This window comes from Camelus ferus, chromosome 23, assembly GCF_009834535.1.
Source record: "Camelus ferus isolate YT-003-E chromosome 23, BCGSAC_Cfer_1.0, whole genome shotgun sequence".
Classification (NCBI taxonomy): Eukaryota; Metazoa; Chordata; class Mammalia; order Artiodactyla; family Camelidae; genus Camelus; species Camelus ferus.
In genome coordinates, this window is record NC_045718.1 from 28,551,439 (window position 1) to 28,570,692 (window position 19,254).

The 19,254-nt window shown below is 35.3% G+C and overlaps 1 protein-coding gene across 4 annotated transcripts in view; it reads right to left on the bottom strand.

Moving 5' to 3' along the window:
* Positions 1-19,254, bottom strand: part of SMYD3 (SET and MYND domain containing 3) — a 557,874-nt gene that overhangs the window by 439,094 nt on the left and 99,526 nt on the right. For 2 of the 4 annotated variants that reach the window (XM_032466566.1, XM_032466567.1), the window contains 3 exons: positions 15,858-15,927; positions 2,427-2,534; positions 706-763 (listed from right to left, as the gene is read on the bottom strand). In XM_032466566.1, the coding sequence (XP_032322457.1) occupies positions 706-763; positions 2,427-2,534; positions 15,858-15,927 (236 nt within the window). The remainder of the gene's footprint in view (positions 1-705; positions 764-2,426; positions 2,535-15,857; positions 15,928-19,254) is intronic. The other 2 variants (XM_006188107.2, XM_014562147.2) reach the window with 1 other exon arrangement.

The following is a 19,254-nucleotide window of genomic DNA, read 5'->3' on the forward strand; positions in this document are numbered from 1 at the left end:
ATTATCATTGGCACTTAGGATCCCATAACCATAAATCTGTACTAGATCATTTTATTTGCCTCCATCCAGAAATATAAAACTATGTAGCAAATTTACTCCAGGAGCTCTTGCTACTATGAGCTGAAGTCATTCACAACTTCCCTGAACAGGATCTGTGCCAATATGAAAGGAAAAATAAACCCTACATTTACTTAACAAATGTGCAAAGCCTCTCAGCATTCTCAAGAAGGCTGGCCACCACCACGGTAATTCAGAGCAACAATGCTCAGTGCTGTCCAAGAGCCTAAGTCACCTGGACCTTCTTTCCTCATTATCTAAAGGACCGGGGAACTTAAATGTCCCCTGAAACCTCTTGTTCACATTACTATTCCCTGATATCAAAAAGAAATCAAGAGTCAGAAGAAGGGAAAGAGGAAGGGAGAAATAGAAGTAAAACTATTTTGTCAGCTGGACTAAGGGTTATACTCCCCTCCCTCACTGGCTAACTTGGACACCTCTGTCACACTTTACAAACTCATACATGGCCAAAGCTACCCTGGAATAAAATAAACAGGGTAATGTGTCAGTCTATATAAAAATATGAGAAGAGAAGTTTTGTTGCCGCACATAATAAAGAGACAGAGAAATAAAGCTCAAAATAAAGCAACTCATCAGCTCAGCAAATAAATGAGAGGATTTTTAAGATGCTGATAGACCATCACTTACTTGACTCCAGATCAGAAAATGAGTAAAGTTTCTCCGATTCAGAGGGTGTTTCTTCCATCTATGAAGTAAAGAGGGAAAACACCAAAAACAATTTCAAGTGCTCCAATATGTAAATATTTGAGTATTTTTAGATATTTAACTGCAAGTCTATTAAAAAGAAAATATTCTGTATACTCCATCTCTTCATCACTTTCTTAGACATATATTTAATCAGTCATAATTTAAAAATAAAATCCATGTTGTGACTTCACTCACCAGTTTAATTTTCAAACACAAAACTCTTTTATACGAAGTTTCCATACTTTTTTTTCCCCAGTTCTACCACAGACTTGTATCATGGTAAGGATTTCACTACTAATTATCACAGAAAAGCAAAGATGGATGAATAAAAATAAGAATTTATTACAAACTGTGAAACTTTGGACAAGTTACTTAACCTTGAGTCAAGAGGGGCCCATTTCCTTATAAGAAATACAAGAGTAATAATAGCACTGAGATGTGGAATGAAATAAGGCTTATCATGTAAAGCAATTAGCACAGGGCCAGGAAACAGTAAGTGCTCAACAGAAAGTAACTATTAATACAACTGCTTTCTATTAGATTCTGATTCAGGTCAGAGGTGGAGACTGAGAACTAGTACATTGGGTGATTCTGAAGCAACTTATTTCTGCGGTAACAGTGGTTCTCTATTCAATATTAATAAAGTTTTTTTAAAAAGTTCAGACTCAAATGAGTGATTATACTTTTATTATCCAGTGATTACAGAAATGCATAATGACAAAGTTGCTCTGAATTTATTATAGCTTTGAAATCAATTTGTGTATTTTAGTTGAATATAATATACACATTTGAAAACAGTAGTAAGTATATGTGACGTATATTCAGTCCAAAGACAACGTCCATTTGGTATTCTAAATCCATGTTTTTAGTAGATGTAATTGATATATAACATGGTATTAGTTTTAGGTGTACTACTTTACATTCCTGAAACCCTCTATAAAATCTTACTGCCAAAAAAAAGTTAATAAACAACAGGACAGATGCCTACAATAAAGAGATATTCATGCTAAAGCCTGGCCAAAAAACAACAACAAAAAAACCTGGAAGGTGTCACCAGGCAGATATTTCACAGAATCCGCTAGCTACTTTGGCAGAGTAGGGAAGGAGCCAGGAGAAACAATTTAAATGAATCTTAGCTTTAAAAAAAAAAAAAAAAAAAAAAAGATAAGCACTCTTTCATGTGAGATTAATTATCATCAAATTAAAATCTCACTTGAAGAGGCAACCAAAAAAATTACATACTCACCCTATGCGTTAGTTCTTAGTAGGAAATTAATAAAGGCCATGTAACAGACATCACTAACATCTCACACCCCAAACGGAGGACCTTATGTCTCTGTTCCTAAGAGATCACACACAGGGCCTTCAAAAAGGGGCCATGTAGGAATTGGGGCCTTTGAGCATGAGCCACCTGTTCTCCTTGCTTGGCCTTGCAAAATAAATCTTTCTCTGCTCAAAGAAGGGGAGCTGCACTTCATCACTGCCCCTAATAATGTGATTAATAAGAAAAGAACACGTTTTTCCTTAGGATACTCCCTGGAATAATCCACCTTCTACCTTAACATGGATTTAAATTCAGCCTTAAACACGAGTAATATATACAACTGTAAGTGTTTATGTCAAATTAAAACCCAAGCGTATTCCATAAGCGTTATACTCACAAGTTTGAAAACAACTCTGCCAAGAAGTCGGACAGAGTCGGGAGGATATCTGGGTTTACAGCTTTTAAGGCATTTGCATTCTCGCTTGTGGTCTGGCCAAGCTTTTTTCTGTTAAGACAAGAGTGGAGAGGGCATATAAGACGCAAAAATTTAACTTTCATTTACACTGGTTTTGAAAGTGGAGAGTCGTCAGCATTCATTTAATTTCAACAGCCTAAATACAACTGCAAATAGAAAATGAAAGCAACATGCTAATACTATCCATGATCCAGGAGGCAGTCTTTGCCAAGTGTGCAATTACCCGGCGTGGATATCCAGAGCGTCCATTTCATCTGTCCTTTAATGTGCCCCATGGTTATTACCTGCCTGGCAGCGTCCAAAGAAAGAATCATTATGTCTTACTTAATAATTTATAATAGACTTTTTTAGGGGATTGAATAGGATTCAATAATAGACGGTGATTTTGAATGTAAAAAGAAAATATCACTCTGAATTAGAAAACAAAACACATGGTTCAGAAAAATCAAAACAAGGCAGATAGCTTTTTGAATTTCTGTGCTGATGTATCAGGCACAGAAATACCAGGAGAGCTAACAACAAAAAATATAAAACTTTTCTGTCTTTGAAGACAACACAGAAAGGGATTATTAGATAAAATGACCAAGTTTGCCCCAGACTGTCTTGGTTTATTTATGTTGTCCTAGCCTAATTATTATTAACAGGGCCCCTTTTTATTCTGAGAAGTGCAGTCTGGATGATAAGTTATACAGTCACTGAACCCAGGATCCCAGTCATGTGCCCGTGTGACTGAAGAGACACAGAGCCAGTCACCAATGTCTCAACAGTAGGAAGGAGAGGACTAAATGGAAGGGCATTATTCATGAGTCTGGGGTCAGAAATGCCACAGCTCCCTTTACAAGGGATTAGCTCTAAATGGAAATAAAATCCAGAGTATCTAGTACTGACCCCTGGAGAGTGGGAGACAGCTAGACCAAATATCTAATATATCCTTTTCCAAATGATAGTTGGAAGTTTCATCACTGAAATGCCTGCTGCTCATACTCAGTCTTATTTTGGAAACTATAAATCTGCTTCCCAAACTGTGGACCTATAAAATCCCCCTAGAAGAACTCTCTCTTCTCAACTTATAACACAAACATGCAGCACAACCAAAAAGTAGCTGTAGCTACTTGGAAACTGTGACTCAGATTCAAGTTCAAGCCAGCATTTTGCTCAGAAGACTGCCCATGTCAGGATGCTGGGTGAAGACGTGGTTTGTCTGCTCTGATTGCTAATAAACCAGACCTTGGAGGCAGTGTTTACAAGGGGTACATCGCTATTTTATCAACTCTGCTCATAGCTGCTTCACTTCATTCCTTCATATCCACTACAGCAATGCTCTTAATGTGATGCTTGTCATTTTTTTTTTCAGTATTTATATTTCACTCACTTCTAAATAAAACTGAGTTGCTTCAAAGTAAAGATGAGTAGGAAATAAAACGTAAAATTTCAAACATAAAATGTTAAAATTATGGAGAAAAAAAGTCCTCTAGCATTTGCTTAGCATTGTATAGTTTCTCAGTCACATTGCTAAGCAATTAATATTTCACTTGACTTTCAAAATGATCCAAATGGTAGATACTGTCCTTACATTAAAGATGAAAGAAGTAGGGCTCAAGAGCTGGGATCTAACTACCAAGCTAAATAAATATAAAGGGGGAGAGCCTAAATTCTTAGTATGCTAAACATGAGAGCTAAATAATTATTGTGTTTGTGCACTACATTTATTTGAGTTGCCTTACAGGCAAGGCAAAAAAAAACAAACAAACAACAACATAATGGCTTAGATAATTCTTAACTGACAGAAAGGAAAAACACATAGCTTTACAAAGTATTAAATCACAGAACGGATTTATTCGAAGAATGCTAATCAGCACACTGGACGGTGTCTTTAACAACAGTTCATAACTACAATGGTCTTTCATAGAGCTCTTTCTAATGTCAGTACCCACGAAAAATTATAATATTAAAACATAACTCAGTGGAAAACAAAAGGTTTCTATTGTTCAAGAGGTTAAGCCAGGATTAGCAATTAGCAAGTACAAACATATTATAAGAGCCCTAAAAAAATACGGTTCCACTGTCAAATAAGTTTGAAAAACACTACATAATGTAGACCCTGCTTAGAGATTTGAAATATATTTAGCTTACCAGAAGTTCTAAAATGTTCTACATTAAAGAATCTTGGATAAATAAGTTAACACAGAGTTTCCCATGACTGTTCTTGTCATTCGGAGGGAAGTTAAGTTGGTATATACTAACTCGGATATATCTGTATTTTCTTTCCTTCATCTGGTCTGAGAGTGGGTGAAGCAGACAAATTCAAGGTCATTCTCATGACAGGAAACTAGAGTGTTGATATTTTGATTACTGATTAAAGGGAGAACCATAGCTTTGGTGGAAGAGTTTTCACTTGAAAGTCTAGAAGGCTGATAGACGCCTTCAGTGAGCAGGAGGAATGAACCATACCAGTGCCAGTGGGTCTCTGAGAAAGCACCTTTGGCTCTATTCGGAGTCTGAGTAAATGTCCAGCTGAAAAAGAATTACACCTAGTAAAACAAGGCTGGGGCAATTTGGACCAAATGATCTAAAGAGCATATTTTATTTGACACTTGTCTAAATTACAAGGGATCGTCCTTAACTCCTTTGATAAAACCTCCAGTTTTGATCAGCCTCCTGGAAGTTTACCAGGGAGAAACAACTATAACATGTAGCCCAAGGTAATGACCCAACTGATCTGTCAGATGACATTATTTAGAGTGAAACATCTAAATGTTGGACAACTCTTGTCAAAAACTACTCAATGTCTTTAACATAATTCACATTGAGCTCTTATTTCTCAACAGTAATTAGGAAGTAGAAAATGTTTCTTAAGGCTATTACTAGATCACTACGTAACAACATTGTATAACATACTTATTGTCCCAATTGCTTGAGTAAAAAAGATGCTCATCCTTTTCATCTAAAAGCCAAATCAGATCTGCATAAATAAGTGAAGCAATCATACCACTTGAAACCAGCCTGTAATAGCGTCAGTTTTACAGCCTATTCCATTTCTTACCATGATATTAAAAACTGTGCTTTTAAAACATTGTTAGGATTATGTCTTACCATAAGACTTACTAACAGCAGCATACCCCAGAAAAGACTTACAAAGAAATCTTTCAAGCAACTGCATTTGAGTTTGAAGCAAAACCACACAATCTTATAAAAATTTTAGGCATCATCTTCACTCTACACACCTGAACCTTGGTCTAAACGTCAAGGGCACATTATATATCTACCAGTTTCTCAAAGACAACCTTCTTGATTTACTTTTTCCTATTTTCTTCCATTACTACAAATACAAGATGTAATTAAGACTTTTTTTCACAATACTGACTGTAATGTTTTCTGTTCTCATAGTTGAAAATTAACAATGATGCACAATAAGCACAAATTAGCATGAAAGAAAAGGGAAATTAAAATATTGCATTAAGAAACAAACACAATGGGAGACAGTTTTAGACAGGAAAACAGTAAATTAAGACGTCTATGACTCAATTCCATTTATCAGTTCATGCATAACTCAAAAAACAACTTCAGAATCTATATATTTTCATGTTTTACAGTATTTGTATTGATTCAGAACATAAACTTATTTTAACATTTTTTATTGATTTATAATCATTTTACAATGCTGTGTCAAATTCCAGTGTAGAGCACAATTTTTCAGTTGTACACAAACATATATATATATTCATTGTCACATTTTTTTCTGTGAGCTACCATAAGATCTTGTATATATTTCCCTGTGCTATACAGTAGAATCTTGTTTATCTATTCTACAATTTTGAAATCCCAGTCTATCTCTTCCCACCCCCCACCCCCTTGGCAACCACAAGTTTGTATTCTATGTCTATGTGTCTATTTCTGTTTTGTATTGATGCTTTGTTTGTTTGTTTGTTTTTAGATTCCACATACGAACGATCTCATATGGTACTTTTCTTTCTCTTTCCGGCTTACTTCACTTAGAATGACATTCTCCAGGAGCATCCATGTTGCTGCAAATGGTGTTATGTTGTCAGTTTTTATGGCTGAGTAGTATTCCATTGTATAAATATACCACATCTTCTTTATCCAGTCATCCGTTAATGGACATTTAGGCTGTTTCCATGTCTTGGCTATTGTAAATAATGCTGCTATGAACACTGGGGTGCAGGTGTCATCCTGAAGTAGGGCTCCTTCTGGATATATGCCCAGGAGTGGGATTCCTGGGTCATATGGAAAGTCTATTCCTAGTTTTGTTGAGGAATCTCCATACTGCAGAACATAAACTTATTAACTAAACCAGTGGTTCCCACTGGAGGTAATCCTAATTTGGTGGTTTTTCAGAAGCTTTATGGGGGTGTTTTGAGGGGGGGAGATACTGAATATAGTTCCCTGTGCTGTACTGTAGGACCTTCTTGTTTATCTATTTTATATATAGTAGTGTGTATCTGCTAATCGCAGACTCCTAGTTTATCCCTCCCCCTATCCCCTTTGGTAACCGTAAGTTTGTTTTCTATGTCTGTTAGTCTATTTCTATTTTGTATATAGATTCTTTTGTATTATTTTTTAGATTCCACATATAAGTGATATCTTATAATATTTGTGATTGACTTACTTCACTTAGTATGATAATCCCTAAGTTCATCCATGTTGCTGCAAATGGCATTATTTCATTGTTTTTTATATGTAATACTCCACTGTATATATACCAGATCTTCTTTATCCATTCATCTGTCAATGGACACAAGGTGTTTCCATGTCTTGGCTACTGTAACTAGTGCTATGAACATCAGGGTGCATGTATCTTTTCAAATTAGAGTTTTCTCTAGATATATGCCCAGGAGTGGGATTGCTGGATCATATGGTAAGTCTTTTAGTTTTTCAAGGAACCTCCATACTGTTCTCTGTAGTGGCTGCACCAATTTATATTCTATGAGTTGGGTTTTTTGTTTTTTGGTTTTTGTTTTTTGTTTTCTTTTGGTCACAATGCTTAGGGAGCACTGTGAGCACTTAGTAGCCAGGAACCAGAGATACCAGACATCCTCTGTAGGACAGTTCCATATGATAAAAAATTGTTCCAAACCCAACATGACTTTTAAGTGTCCAATCAGACATTCAATAAAGGTGACAAATTTTTTAATAAATTATCTGAGCCTAAAACTAAACCTCCTTTCACATATAAACAAAGAGCTTGTTTCTATGGTCTTAATAGCACTGAATTCTCTAGGTAAATCAACAGACGACTGCATTTTAAGAACTTTAGCTAAAGTTATTCAATATTTCATAAAAGAATATCACTGACAACACCAGTTGGAGTATTTCCATTATCAATAAAACACGTTTTCTTTTTTTTTTTTAACTGAAGTAGTCAGTTTACAGTGTTGTAAAACACATTTTCTGATCTACATTTTGTACTTCCCTTTTCACAGTGACTCTGCAGAGGTGCAAGTATATGACTTCTTAATTGTGTCTTCCAGTCTAGTCACAACCAAGCATTTACACACTAAAATGCATAATATTTTAAGTTGTCTCAATATTCTTTCTCCTTTATGTTCCAGTTATGGCATTTATATTGATATTGAATTTTGAAATCTGTAACTAGGTAGTTGTATTACCTATGAAATTTCATTTCAAAACAGTAGAGAGGACGGATTTGAAACTGAGAGAGTTAAAAACCCTAGATCTAGAACAATGCTACAGTTATACACACCACACACATACAAAAGAATATTTTTTAAATATAGAGCCTAGGACACACCCCAGAAAGTTTCATAGTACTGATGACATAGAATCGGGTGTCTACATCGTTTTTTATCACTGAGGGGGATTCCATGTGTAGCAAAGGTTGAAAAACTTTGACTAAATTAAAGGTTGAAAAACTAGACTAAATTAAAAAGGAGGCCATTATATGTATGTGTGTATATGTATGTGTGTGTGTGTATATATATATGTATACATATACACACACACACATACACACATGTATATATATACATTAAGTAGATTAAAAAACAAAATACTATTTTATACTTATAATTAAACTACTGCCCTACAGGAATTAGTATTTTATAGTATCGAGGTGGGGAAAGTGTTTCTAATGCAGGATATAAAACCTAGAAACCATCAACGAAAAGGTGTACATATTAGACTACATAAAAATAAGTAACTTCTATATCAGAAGGAAGAAAACCTAATACTACAAACATGGGTGAAAAATAAAGGACAAACTAGAAAAATCTAAAATCTAAAATATGTATGTAGACACTTATGTCTCCAAAATACCAGGATGTCTTATAAAATAACTAAAAAGGGGGGAGTGTGATTATTTCAATAAAAATAAGGGGGAAAAAGTGAAGGACATGAATAGAAAATTCATGCCTAAAAAAGAAAAGCCAATAAATAAAAAATACAAACCAAACCACTGATCAAAGAAATGCTAATAGAAACAAGATAACATCAGTGACCAATTAGTGTAGCAAAGATGAATGAAACAGTATTCAGAAGTTTCTGGTTTGTAGGGCACCCCAGTACGAGGAGTCCTGGACAGCTAGTGCTCTGAAAGCCTGAACTCCCCGGTGGGTTTCAGGAAAGCCTTTTTAAAGGCAAGGTGAGCGAGGGGAATACCAGGGTCTGTGATCTATATATTAGATACATAGAGACAGATGGTAAATATAGATATGTAGATGTGTATATATGTGTGCGTATGTAAATAGCTTCCCTATCCCCACAGTTTTCTCTTATCCCCCTTATTTTAGGCACAAAGATAAGACAATATTATTTACCCGTCTCATAAGCTCCATAAGGGCAAGGGCTTTCTGTGTGTTGTTCAGTAACAGTGTGTCACAGTCCTGGCATTGGCACTAATATTTGCTGTGTAAATTAATGGATGAATCCATTATCAAGTCCTTCAAGTCTTAAATCATTGGCCTCATCTCTAACTTTCTTTTTTTCCCCTAGTACTTATTTTTTAAAGACTTTAATTTTCAGAGCAGCTTTAAGTTCATAGCAAAATTCAGAGTAAGGTACAGAAAGTCCCCATACACCTGTGCTCCCCACACACACAGCCTCCCCCACTGTCACAGTGGTGTATGTGTCACAACTGATGAACTTACGGTGACACATCATTTTCGCCCGAAGTCCATAGTGTACATTAGGGTTCACTCTTGGTGTTGAATAGTCTATGGGTCTGAACAAATGTATATGACATGTATCCAACATTATCCAATGTCTTTTCCCCCCAAAGTAGCAGTTTAAATTTATTGATAATTAGTTTTTAAAAATTCGGAGAACCGTGTAATGAATTAGTGTGTAATGAATTAGTAAAACTATTTTTGATAAATTCTCAGTTTTGACCACTAAATTTCTCTATCTTCCAGGTAACAGGAAGCACATATAACTCAAAAACATTCAGAATACATACTTCCACAGTACTCTGTATAAAGCAGGGCAAGAAAGTTACAGTATGCTAGCATTACTTAACTGTAAGTCATACAGTCATTTTTGTTTGTAGTGATCATATTTGTAAAATAATCAGAATACACACTGTGATAAAGATTTTTCATTTTTTTATACAAATTTGTGAATCTGTTTATATCCAACCCCTTTTTATTCCTCTAACATGACAAGCTTTTTCCTACTTCAGTGCCTTTACATTTGCTGTTTCTTTTACATAAAAGGTCTGTTCCCAGATCTGTCCATGGCTGGCTACTATTAGATTCCAGGCTAAATGTCACCTCTACAGGGAACCCTTCTGTAACAACCTATTCAATGGTGCGCTCATGCTCTTCCAAATCACATTCACTCATACAATCATCGACATTTGTTACTGTCTCCTCACTCCTTAATACAAACTTCATGAAAGCCAGGATCTTGTTTACTTGTTCACTGCTAAGTGCTCACCATCCCAAGCTCAACTTACAATAGTGACTAGCTAGCAGGTACTCAAATTTCTGTTGGAGAAACTTCGGATGAACAGAGGATCCTGATATATCTACAAAAGAAGAGGGAGAGGATGCAGACGCTGATGTAGGTGAGCTGAAGTCCCTTATCTCTCAGAGCAGGAAGTTAACAGATAATGCCTATACTGATGAATAAAGAAATATTACTATGTCTCCCTTATATGTGGGATCTGGAAAAAAAAAAAAAAAAAAACCTCACAGATGCAGAGATCAGACAGGTGGCTGCCAGAGTCAGGAGATGGGGAGTGGGAAAAATGCATGAAGATGGTCAAAAGGTGCAAACTTCCAGTTTATAAGAACTAGGTAAGTCCTGGGGATGTAATGTTCAGGATGGTGATGACAGTTAACAACACTGTATCACACATTTGAAAGTTGTTAAGAGAGTAGATCTTAAAAGTTCTCATCACAAGAAAAAGAAATTTATAAATATTTGTGGAGATGGATGTTGACTAAATGTACTATGGTGATCACTTTGCAATATATACATCTATCAAATCTTTATGTCGTATATATAAAATCAATATAATATGTCACTTATATTTCAATTAAAAAGAAATATTAGTATAGATTATTTGGAGATGATGCCATTTTTAAATATAATTCAACAATTATCATTAATGAAAGCATTCATTCACTCATTCACTCAACAAAGCATACAACATCTGCAGCAGTAAACCATGCACAGGGCACACCTGCAAGGAGCCTGACATCTAACTGCAGAAACAGCCAACTAACCCAGTAATCAACACAATTAAATTTCTTAACGATAAAAGAGGAACACAGACTAATCTCAGAGGCTTAGAAAGAAGGGAACAAGTTTAATCCAAGTTCTAAAGGATGAATAGGAGTTCAGTAGGTGGGGGAGAGGTCTGATTCAGGCCCAGAGACTTGGACAGCCAAAGGCCCAGAGGTAAAAAATGTGGCAAAGTCTGCGAGCTTGAAATTCATCCTGAAGGAAGAGAGGGCCAAGGTTTCAAGCTGGTGAGTGACAGATCATGCTTACATTCTAGAATAAAATAATCCGTCTGGTTCCTGTGTAAAAAATAGAATAGAAGCTGGCAAGAGTTGAGAGGCTACAGTTAACCTAGGAATGATGCCATGATGCACAAGAGCGGTGGGAGAGAAGCTAGAGAGAGGTGAACCAATTCCGACCTTTAGGTAGTAAAATCAGCAGGACATGGTGATTAACGGGACGTGGGGCCAAGAAAGAACGTAAATCAGAGATGATGACACCTGGCAATTGTGACTGCTGAGTGGTTGGTGAGATTATGCACTGAGGTTAAAATGCAAGATGGAAAGCAGGTTTGGGGGAAGATAATGCACCCAGGTATAGATATATGGCATTTGAGATACCTGTGCAACACCCAAGTAGAGGTGTCCTGTAAAATATGGGCCTGGTGCTCAGGAGAAAGGAAGAGGCTGGAGATGTAGTCTGCAGAATAATTAAAATACAGATGTTAACTGACGTCATGGGAGTAGATGGGATAATTCTGCAGGTAAATGTAAAGTGAGGAAGAAAAGCTAGGGCTGTAGACATTTGTAGAAGTCAGAAAGCTAAATATGATTGAATAATTTTTACCTTTACACAATATTCTTTTTGTTTACAATTAGACACAGAGGGAGGACATAGCTCAGTGGTAGAGTGCATGCTTAGCATGCACGAGATCCTAGGTTCAATCCCCAGTAACTCCATTTTAAAAGTAAGAAAATAAACCTAATTACCTACCCTCCACCTGCCACCACCAAAAAAATAAAAAAATAAATAAATAAAAATTTTTAAAAATTAGATACGAAGCCAACTCCTTTCTCTACAGAGCCACAGCACATTCTATCAGCCTGAAGCCTGGCACAGAGCTATTTATAAAATAAACAAAGGGCTTGGCTTTCTTTATTATCACCACTTCGGGTATGATATTCTAGAAACCAATTTATTAAATCACCCTGTTAAGTGCTTACTAATGTGGGATTCATCAAAAATGCATCAAATCATTCTACAACAAAAAAAATGTAAACCTCAAAATATAGACCTCTTTAAAAAGGTGAATCATAATATCAACATAAAAGAGAGCCTCTTTCTGCTAATACAGTATTTTTTAAGTATATAAAACTGCAATTTGATGTGGTACCCAGCTGCTTATTTTGCTCAGCAATTAATTCAATTAGAAATATATGTATTATAAATCAAATTAAAACCAGAAGAGATGAAGTAATAATTGGTGAATTTGGTTGAAATTAGTTTACTTGCTATCACTATTACAAATGCTGAGAATGTTTTTTCATAAGAAAACTGAGCCTGCTCCTCCTGGATCTCATAATCTCATCTGTGATGTTCTGATTGTGACAATATAGAAACAGACTGGGTCCCATATATAACCACTCTATTACATTATATGACACCTCATAATAAGGTAGATCCAGAGGAATACAAAGCTACTGATGACAAAACATTATGGCCAGCATCATTCAGCACTGTACACAGCAGTAAATATACACATATACATGTATACTATGTATGAAGCACAGACTAACAGTTTGCTGTGTATCCTGCTCTCACAAAACATACACACAGAGATTACCTCTGGAAAACAGAAGCAGCAATAGGGGAAAAACACTGGAGGAAGACTTTTACTTTTTATTCTGTATTAGTCTACATTGTGCTAATGTTTACAATGCAAAGGTATCTTTGTACCGCTTATGTTTAAAAATGAGGTGTGAAAACCGATAGCACCGATACCTTCCTTACAGGCACAAAAGACATTACATCCTGTAACACCTCAGCCAATCACGGACAATTCATTGATGCTGCAGCCCCACACATCAAATGCTAAGCTAGTGAACAAAAGTTACATCCCCCTAGGGTAAACATATTATAGATTTTATGCTATGTGTTCATATCCTCTTTATCAATTTCCATTCCAAGTGCTTTTGTTCATTACTGCTCATAGTTCAGTTTGTCAGTTTAATTTTGTGCTGCTTTTGTAGGTATCCACAATAATTACACTGTTTAATGCTGTACCTTTGGGTGAGCTTAACAGAGCAGTTTAAATGCATATTCTCTGGCCAATCTTTGACTCCCATCCCACCTCTCCACACACCCCTTGCCCCCCACACACATACAAGCATATGCACTAGCTGTGTTATCTATGGTATCTTTCATCTCACTAGCTATTTTCCCATTGCCTTCTACAGTATATCTGATGATGACATTATTATTGATGCTACAGTAAACAGCTAATATATGTGGTAAAAATATATGCACTATAATGAATCAAACTGACATACCTCCTCCCAGACTCCCTCAACTCATTCTAATCAGATTGCTTTTTTTTTCCTTGAGTGTACTACAAAAGGAGGAAGGAACATTGGGGGAAAATGTCCACAAAAACAAGAAAAAATAGATGTTTAGGTCATTGAGAATAGAAAGGAAGCTCATCTAGAAAATCTGTGTCAAGTAATAAGATAATTCGCTTGGTTCCACACGTAGTCTTCTTAACCTGAAGATTCCTGAAACACGTAGCTAAGTTTCACATGAACAAAACACCTAAAACATCACCATAAAACAGTCTTTCTAGACTTTATCTTGCAGAAAAGGCACAGGTTTGTTTTCATTTTTTACCTTGTTATTATTACTATGATCTTACATAAATCTGGTATCTATCTAACTTCGACAGAATTTTTGGTTTACAAGATAAGGTAAAAATCACTCAATCATTTTCCCCATCCCTATTTTTATTAGGAGAGTGTTATTTTGAACCTTCTACTATTGTATCTTTTGTTTTACGTTCCTTGGGGATAGAGTGTATCCTTATTAAAAGAAAATAAAACAAAAGGCAGGGAAAAGAATACAATAAAATGGAAAAATCCACCTCATCAGAATGTTAGAGCAAGAATGAAATTTAGGGTTAAAAGAGAAATTAAAAGCTTGGATTCTGACTATCTGGGTTCATTTCCCAAACTGCAGAGCCTACGAGGGAAAGGATGTCTGGCAGGTGGCTAGCCACTCCATACCTCAGTTTCCTAGTTAGTAAAGTAAGAAAAATACTAGTACCTAATCAACTGACACATTGTAACTGACTATACTTCAATAAAAAAAGGAAAGAAAGAAAGAGAGTAAACAATAGTGCTTGGCATACAGTAGATATCTAAAAAATTTGAGTTCTTATTAGTACAGACCACGACACTGAAGCGGAGAGAGTTTAAGTGCTTTCTCTGGGACAATTTAACCAGCTAATGGCAGAACTGTCATTAGAACTTGGGTCCTTTGATTTTTTATCTTTTGGTTTCTTTTTCATTTAGATCACTCACTCTATTTGTAGTCTGAAGAAATTACTTTCAAGGGAGAAAGTAAGACAGCAGAAAATCCTTCAGATAAGCAGGGCCTAGATTTAAAAGAAGGAAAAGAGGAATGCTGGCTTGTGTGTGCGTGCGTTTGCACATGTGTGCATGTACACACGCAAAAAGGATGGGTGGAGGGTGGGTGGCAAGTGACACAGACACAAAACTTCCAATTAGACTTTTTATTATGACACAATTCATTAGAGTATAAATATATTTCTTATTAAATGATTAATCATAAGGTTAGAAGAAAAGGTCATGTTGAATGTTAATTATACATCCTTTAAAGAGTTTTAAAGATGTTAACAGCAGTACTCTCACAGACTGTCAGTTGTTGTAAATTAACTCAAGCTCTTGGAAGGCAATTGGGCATTATCTTTAAAAATTCAAAATGCATATATCACTTTACTAACCGATAAAATGGGGAAGAGTTTATCCCACAATTAATTTGCACAAATGTGCAAAAATGTGCATGAAAAGATGCTTGGTACATTACTGGCAATACCAAGTACTGGGGAAAAAATTATGCATTCACTAGTGGGGAAATTATGATTGTGGTGTATTCATATAATAGAATAACAAGATGATAAAAAAAAAAGTTCTTCTGGATAGATTATTAAATGAATAAGGAAGTCAAGGTATACAAGACTTTGTGTTAGAATAACCTATACCTGTTTCTTAAAACAAAGTATAAAGACGTATGAATGTGTTTGCATACACACACACACACACACACACACACAAATGCTGCAAAGATACATGAGAAAATTAACAGTGACTATTTCTGGAAAATAGGATTGAAGTCAAGAGGACAAGAAGATGAAGAGGAGTAAACATGTAACTTTTCTTCAGTGGTGTACATATTACAGAGTTGATACATTATTACATATATGTATTTTTTACCATGCACGTATATTATTTGTACATCAAAGGAAAGTAAGTTAAAATAAATTAAAGATTATGAAGAAGCAGAAATAGGCCAACAATCATGATGGAGAACAAATAAGAGCAGAGAACTGGAAGGTGTTACTTGTGTACGGCAGAACACTCTTACCTGACACTTAGCACTGCAGTACTTGGCGACTCGGCATTGAGAGCATCGCATCAGCTTTTCCTTCCTGTTAAAAAACAAAGTTCACATTAGGAAATGAGTGAGAATCAGATATGGCTGAAGAAAGAAAACATAAATCAACATATGGACACCCATATGTTCTGCTCCCTCCATCTGTACAGTCCATTAGATTTAGATTTTCACAGTGATGAACACCTTCTTTCACCTTCCATGAGAGACATGTGCATAATAACTAGTGTTCCTTTTTTTAAATTATGGTAAAATACACGTAACATAAACTTTACCACTTTAATCATTTTTAAGTGATTAGTTCAGTGGCATTAAGTACATTCACATTGTTGTTCAACAATCACCACCAATCATTCTTTTTAACATATATTTAATGAAAATACAGAGATTCTCACTTAGGCAAAAAATTTTTTGATTTCTCTATACGAAATTCAGAATCCAGTCCATCAACTAATTAAAATTAAAGTACCCTATGCCCTTCAAATATAAAAATGTTGTAAGTTTAAATTTATCATATAGTTTAATTATAACAGACTCCTTCTGGGAAATAATTTTTAATTTCCATTAAATACTACTTTCAACATGAGTTGAAAATTGAGGTATAAATTGAGATACACCAAAGTTCTGTATGTTCCCCCAAATCACCTGAGGAAGAAAGAAGTTGAAATGAAGAAAAACTTGAATTATAAAATAAAAACAATAACTTTGATGATGAAATTCATAGTGACAAATAACAGCAGGACTATGGATATTTTCAAGGTCACCAAGAACATTAAAAGTCAAACTATAATCTTAACATAAATGACAAAACAAGAACAAATCTTTCTAAGCACTTCTCATGTGCCAGGTACTATTCAAAGTCATTTGCAACTACTGACTCACACTTAACTTCTAATAGTCCTATAAGTAAGCAGTTTCATTATGCCCATTTTATTTATTTATTTTTTAAAGTATTTTTTGGGGGAGAGGTAATTAGGTTTTCTTATGTATTTATTTTTAGAGAGGGTTATGGGGTTTGAACCCAGAATCTTGCGTATGCTATACATGCGCTCTACCACTTGGGCTATACCCTCCCCGCATTATGCCCATTTTAGAGATACGTCTGTACATTTCAAGAGATAAAATGTAGATGGAGTATTGTAAACCGACTAAGGAAACATACTTCCAAGTGCATGTGGCAGATGACACTGAAAGCCTAAGAGTAGAGTCCTATAAAGAATCAGAACTTGAATACACCAGGTACCTCACCCATAGAAGAGCAGGAGTAAAATACAAAGCATAAAACACGGGGAGAGGTTAAAAGTCTACATAAAGCAAAGTGAAAGCAGCACCCACCCCCAAGTGCAGAACTATAGCTGCCCAGACAACAAGACAACCCAAACCCAAGCAATCTAGCCCTAAAGTTCTTGCTTCTAACCATCACACTACACTATCCTACTGTATAAAACTGGGCAAAAACAAATCCACTCACAGACTATTTATGAGACACACTTCATATACAAGGAAATACAAAGGAGGGATGAAAAGGATATGCCAGGCAAATATTAACATTAGTATTAATTATTAAGTAAATATTAATAGAAAAAGCCTTGCAACTATATCAATATCAGGGAAAAAAAGACTTTAAGGTTAAAAATGTACTAGAGATGTAGAAGATCAATACACAGAGATAAAAGACTCCAATCACCAGGTGTTATGTATCAAGTAACAAATGTACCCAGTCTCAAAATATATAAAGTACAAGTAACAGATCTAATAAACACAAAAATCAATACACAATAAATTAATACAAGTAATGCTTTTAAAACAGTGCCTGGAATATAGTAAGTACCAGATAAGTGTTAGTTATCATTATAAAAAGTCCATTTCAGGAATTCATAGATCAAACAGATAAAAAATAAGGAGCTCTGTAATTTACTTGATATCATGCAATACACAGACTCATGCACCTTCCACACGACTGTGTCTTCCTTTCAAGCACCCACTGGCCATTTACAAATCATGCCCACATACTAGGCTACAGAACAGGTCTCAGAGATCCCAAAGAATCAATATTATATAAATCATTTTCTCTAACCATAAAGGAAATAGATTAGAAATCAGTAACAAAAAGAAACCCAGTAAAACCTTATATGAATGGAAATATAAAAGCTCACTTCTACATAATTCAAGGATCAAAGAAGAACTGTCATGAAAATTAGAAAATAGATTAAATTTTTAAAAAAGTGTGAGATAAAGCTAAAGTAATACTTAAAGGAACATTTAGAGCTTTAAATATTTGTGCTGAAAGAAGAAAAACTGAAAATAAATTAACTAAACATCCAAAATAAGAATTTAAATTTTAAAATAATAGAAAACCAAGGAAGCATAAGGTGAGAGATTTTAACAGTAAGACAAATATACAAAATGAAATAGAACACAAAGGTAAAATACAGAGGACAGACAAAGCTACAAAGACAAATTATATCAACAAACTCCTTGCAAGATTAAGGAAAAAAAGAGAAAGTTCACAAGTAAGTAATATTAGCAATAAACTGGAATGTAATTCACGATTCAGTAAAATTTAAAAACAAACAAGAGAGAATTATGAGGAAGTGACCAGAGTGGTATTATTTGTAATCTCCTTAATTCTCCTCAGAAAAAAATGACAGAGCAAGTAGGCAACAGGAAGACCTAACCATCACTCCCTACCATGGAAAATATCTACAACAAACCCAAAAATATTAGCAGGAAAAAAAAAACAACAACACTTAACAGCTCCAAGACTTAAATTAAATCAGTATATTTGTGGGAGAAAGCAAAGACGACAACTGGGCTTCCAATGGACCTGAAAACAGAAGTAGCCCCAAACTGCCAAAGATTCCCAGCAGAAAGCATGTCAAGCCAACCTGAGAACTGCAGCCACAAATGGGAGAGGATGCTTTCTGCAGGAACCCTCCTGAGGATGAGGTCCCTGGGGCTCCCAGGGATCCTGCTTTCCTTAGACTTGGCTCCTCAGATTTTCCCTCATTTCCCTTTCTCTTGTCCAAATTATTCATAGGCTATTTCTGTTGCTTGCAAACAAAGACTCCCAAGTATACAGTGTTTCATCTCGATTTTAGAAAATAATGAGGAGAGTCAAGAAACTCAAGGAGATTAGCAATGAACATGGTAGCAAGAATTAAAACTTGGTCTTCTCCCTCCCACAGCTCTCAACCACCGGCTTTAATGAATTTTAATACAGAATTTCAGCAAAGTAAATAGCAAGATTATTCAAAGTACTTGGATAATTTAGTTGCCATGTGACGTGTGAAAAAAAATTCCTTAACATGAGTTATTTAAATGTTTGTGGTTATTTTTACATCTCAAATAACTAAACAAACAA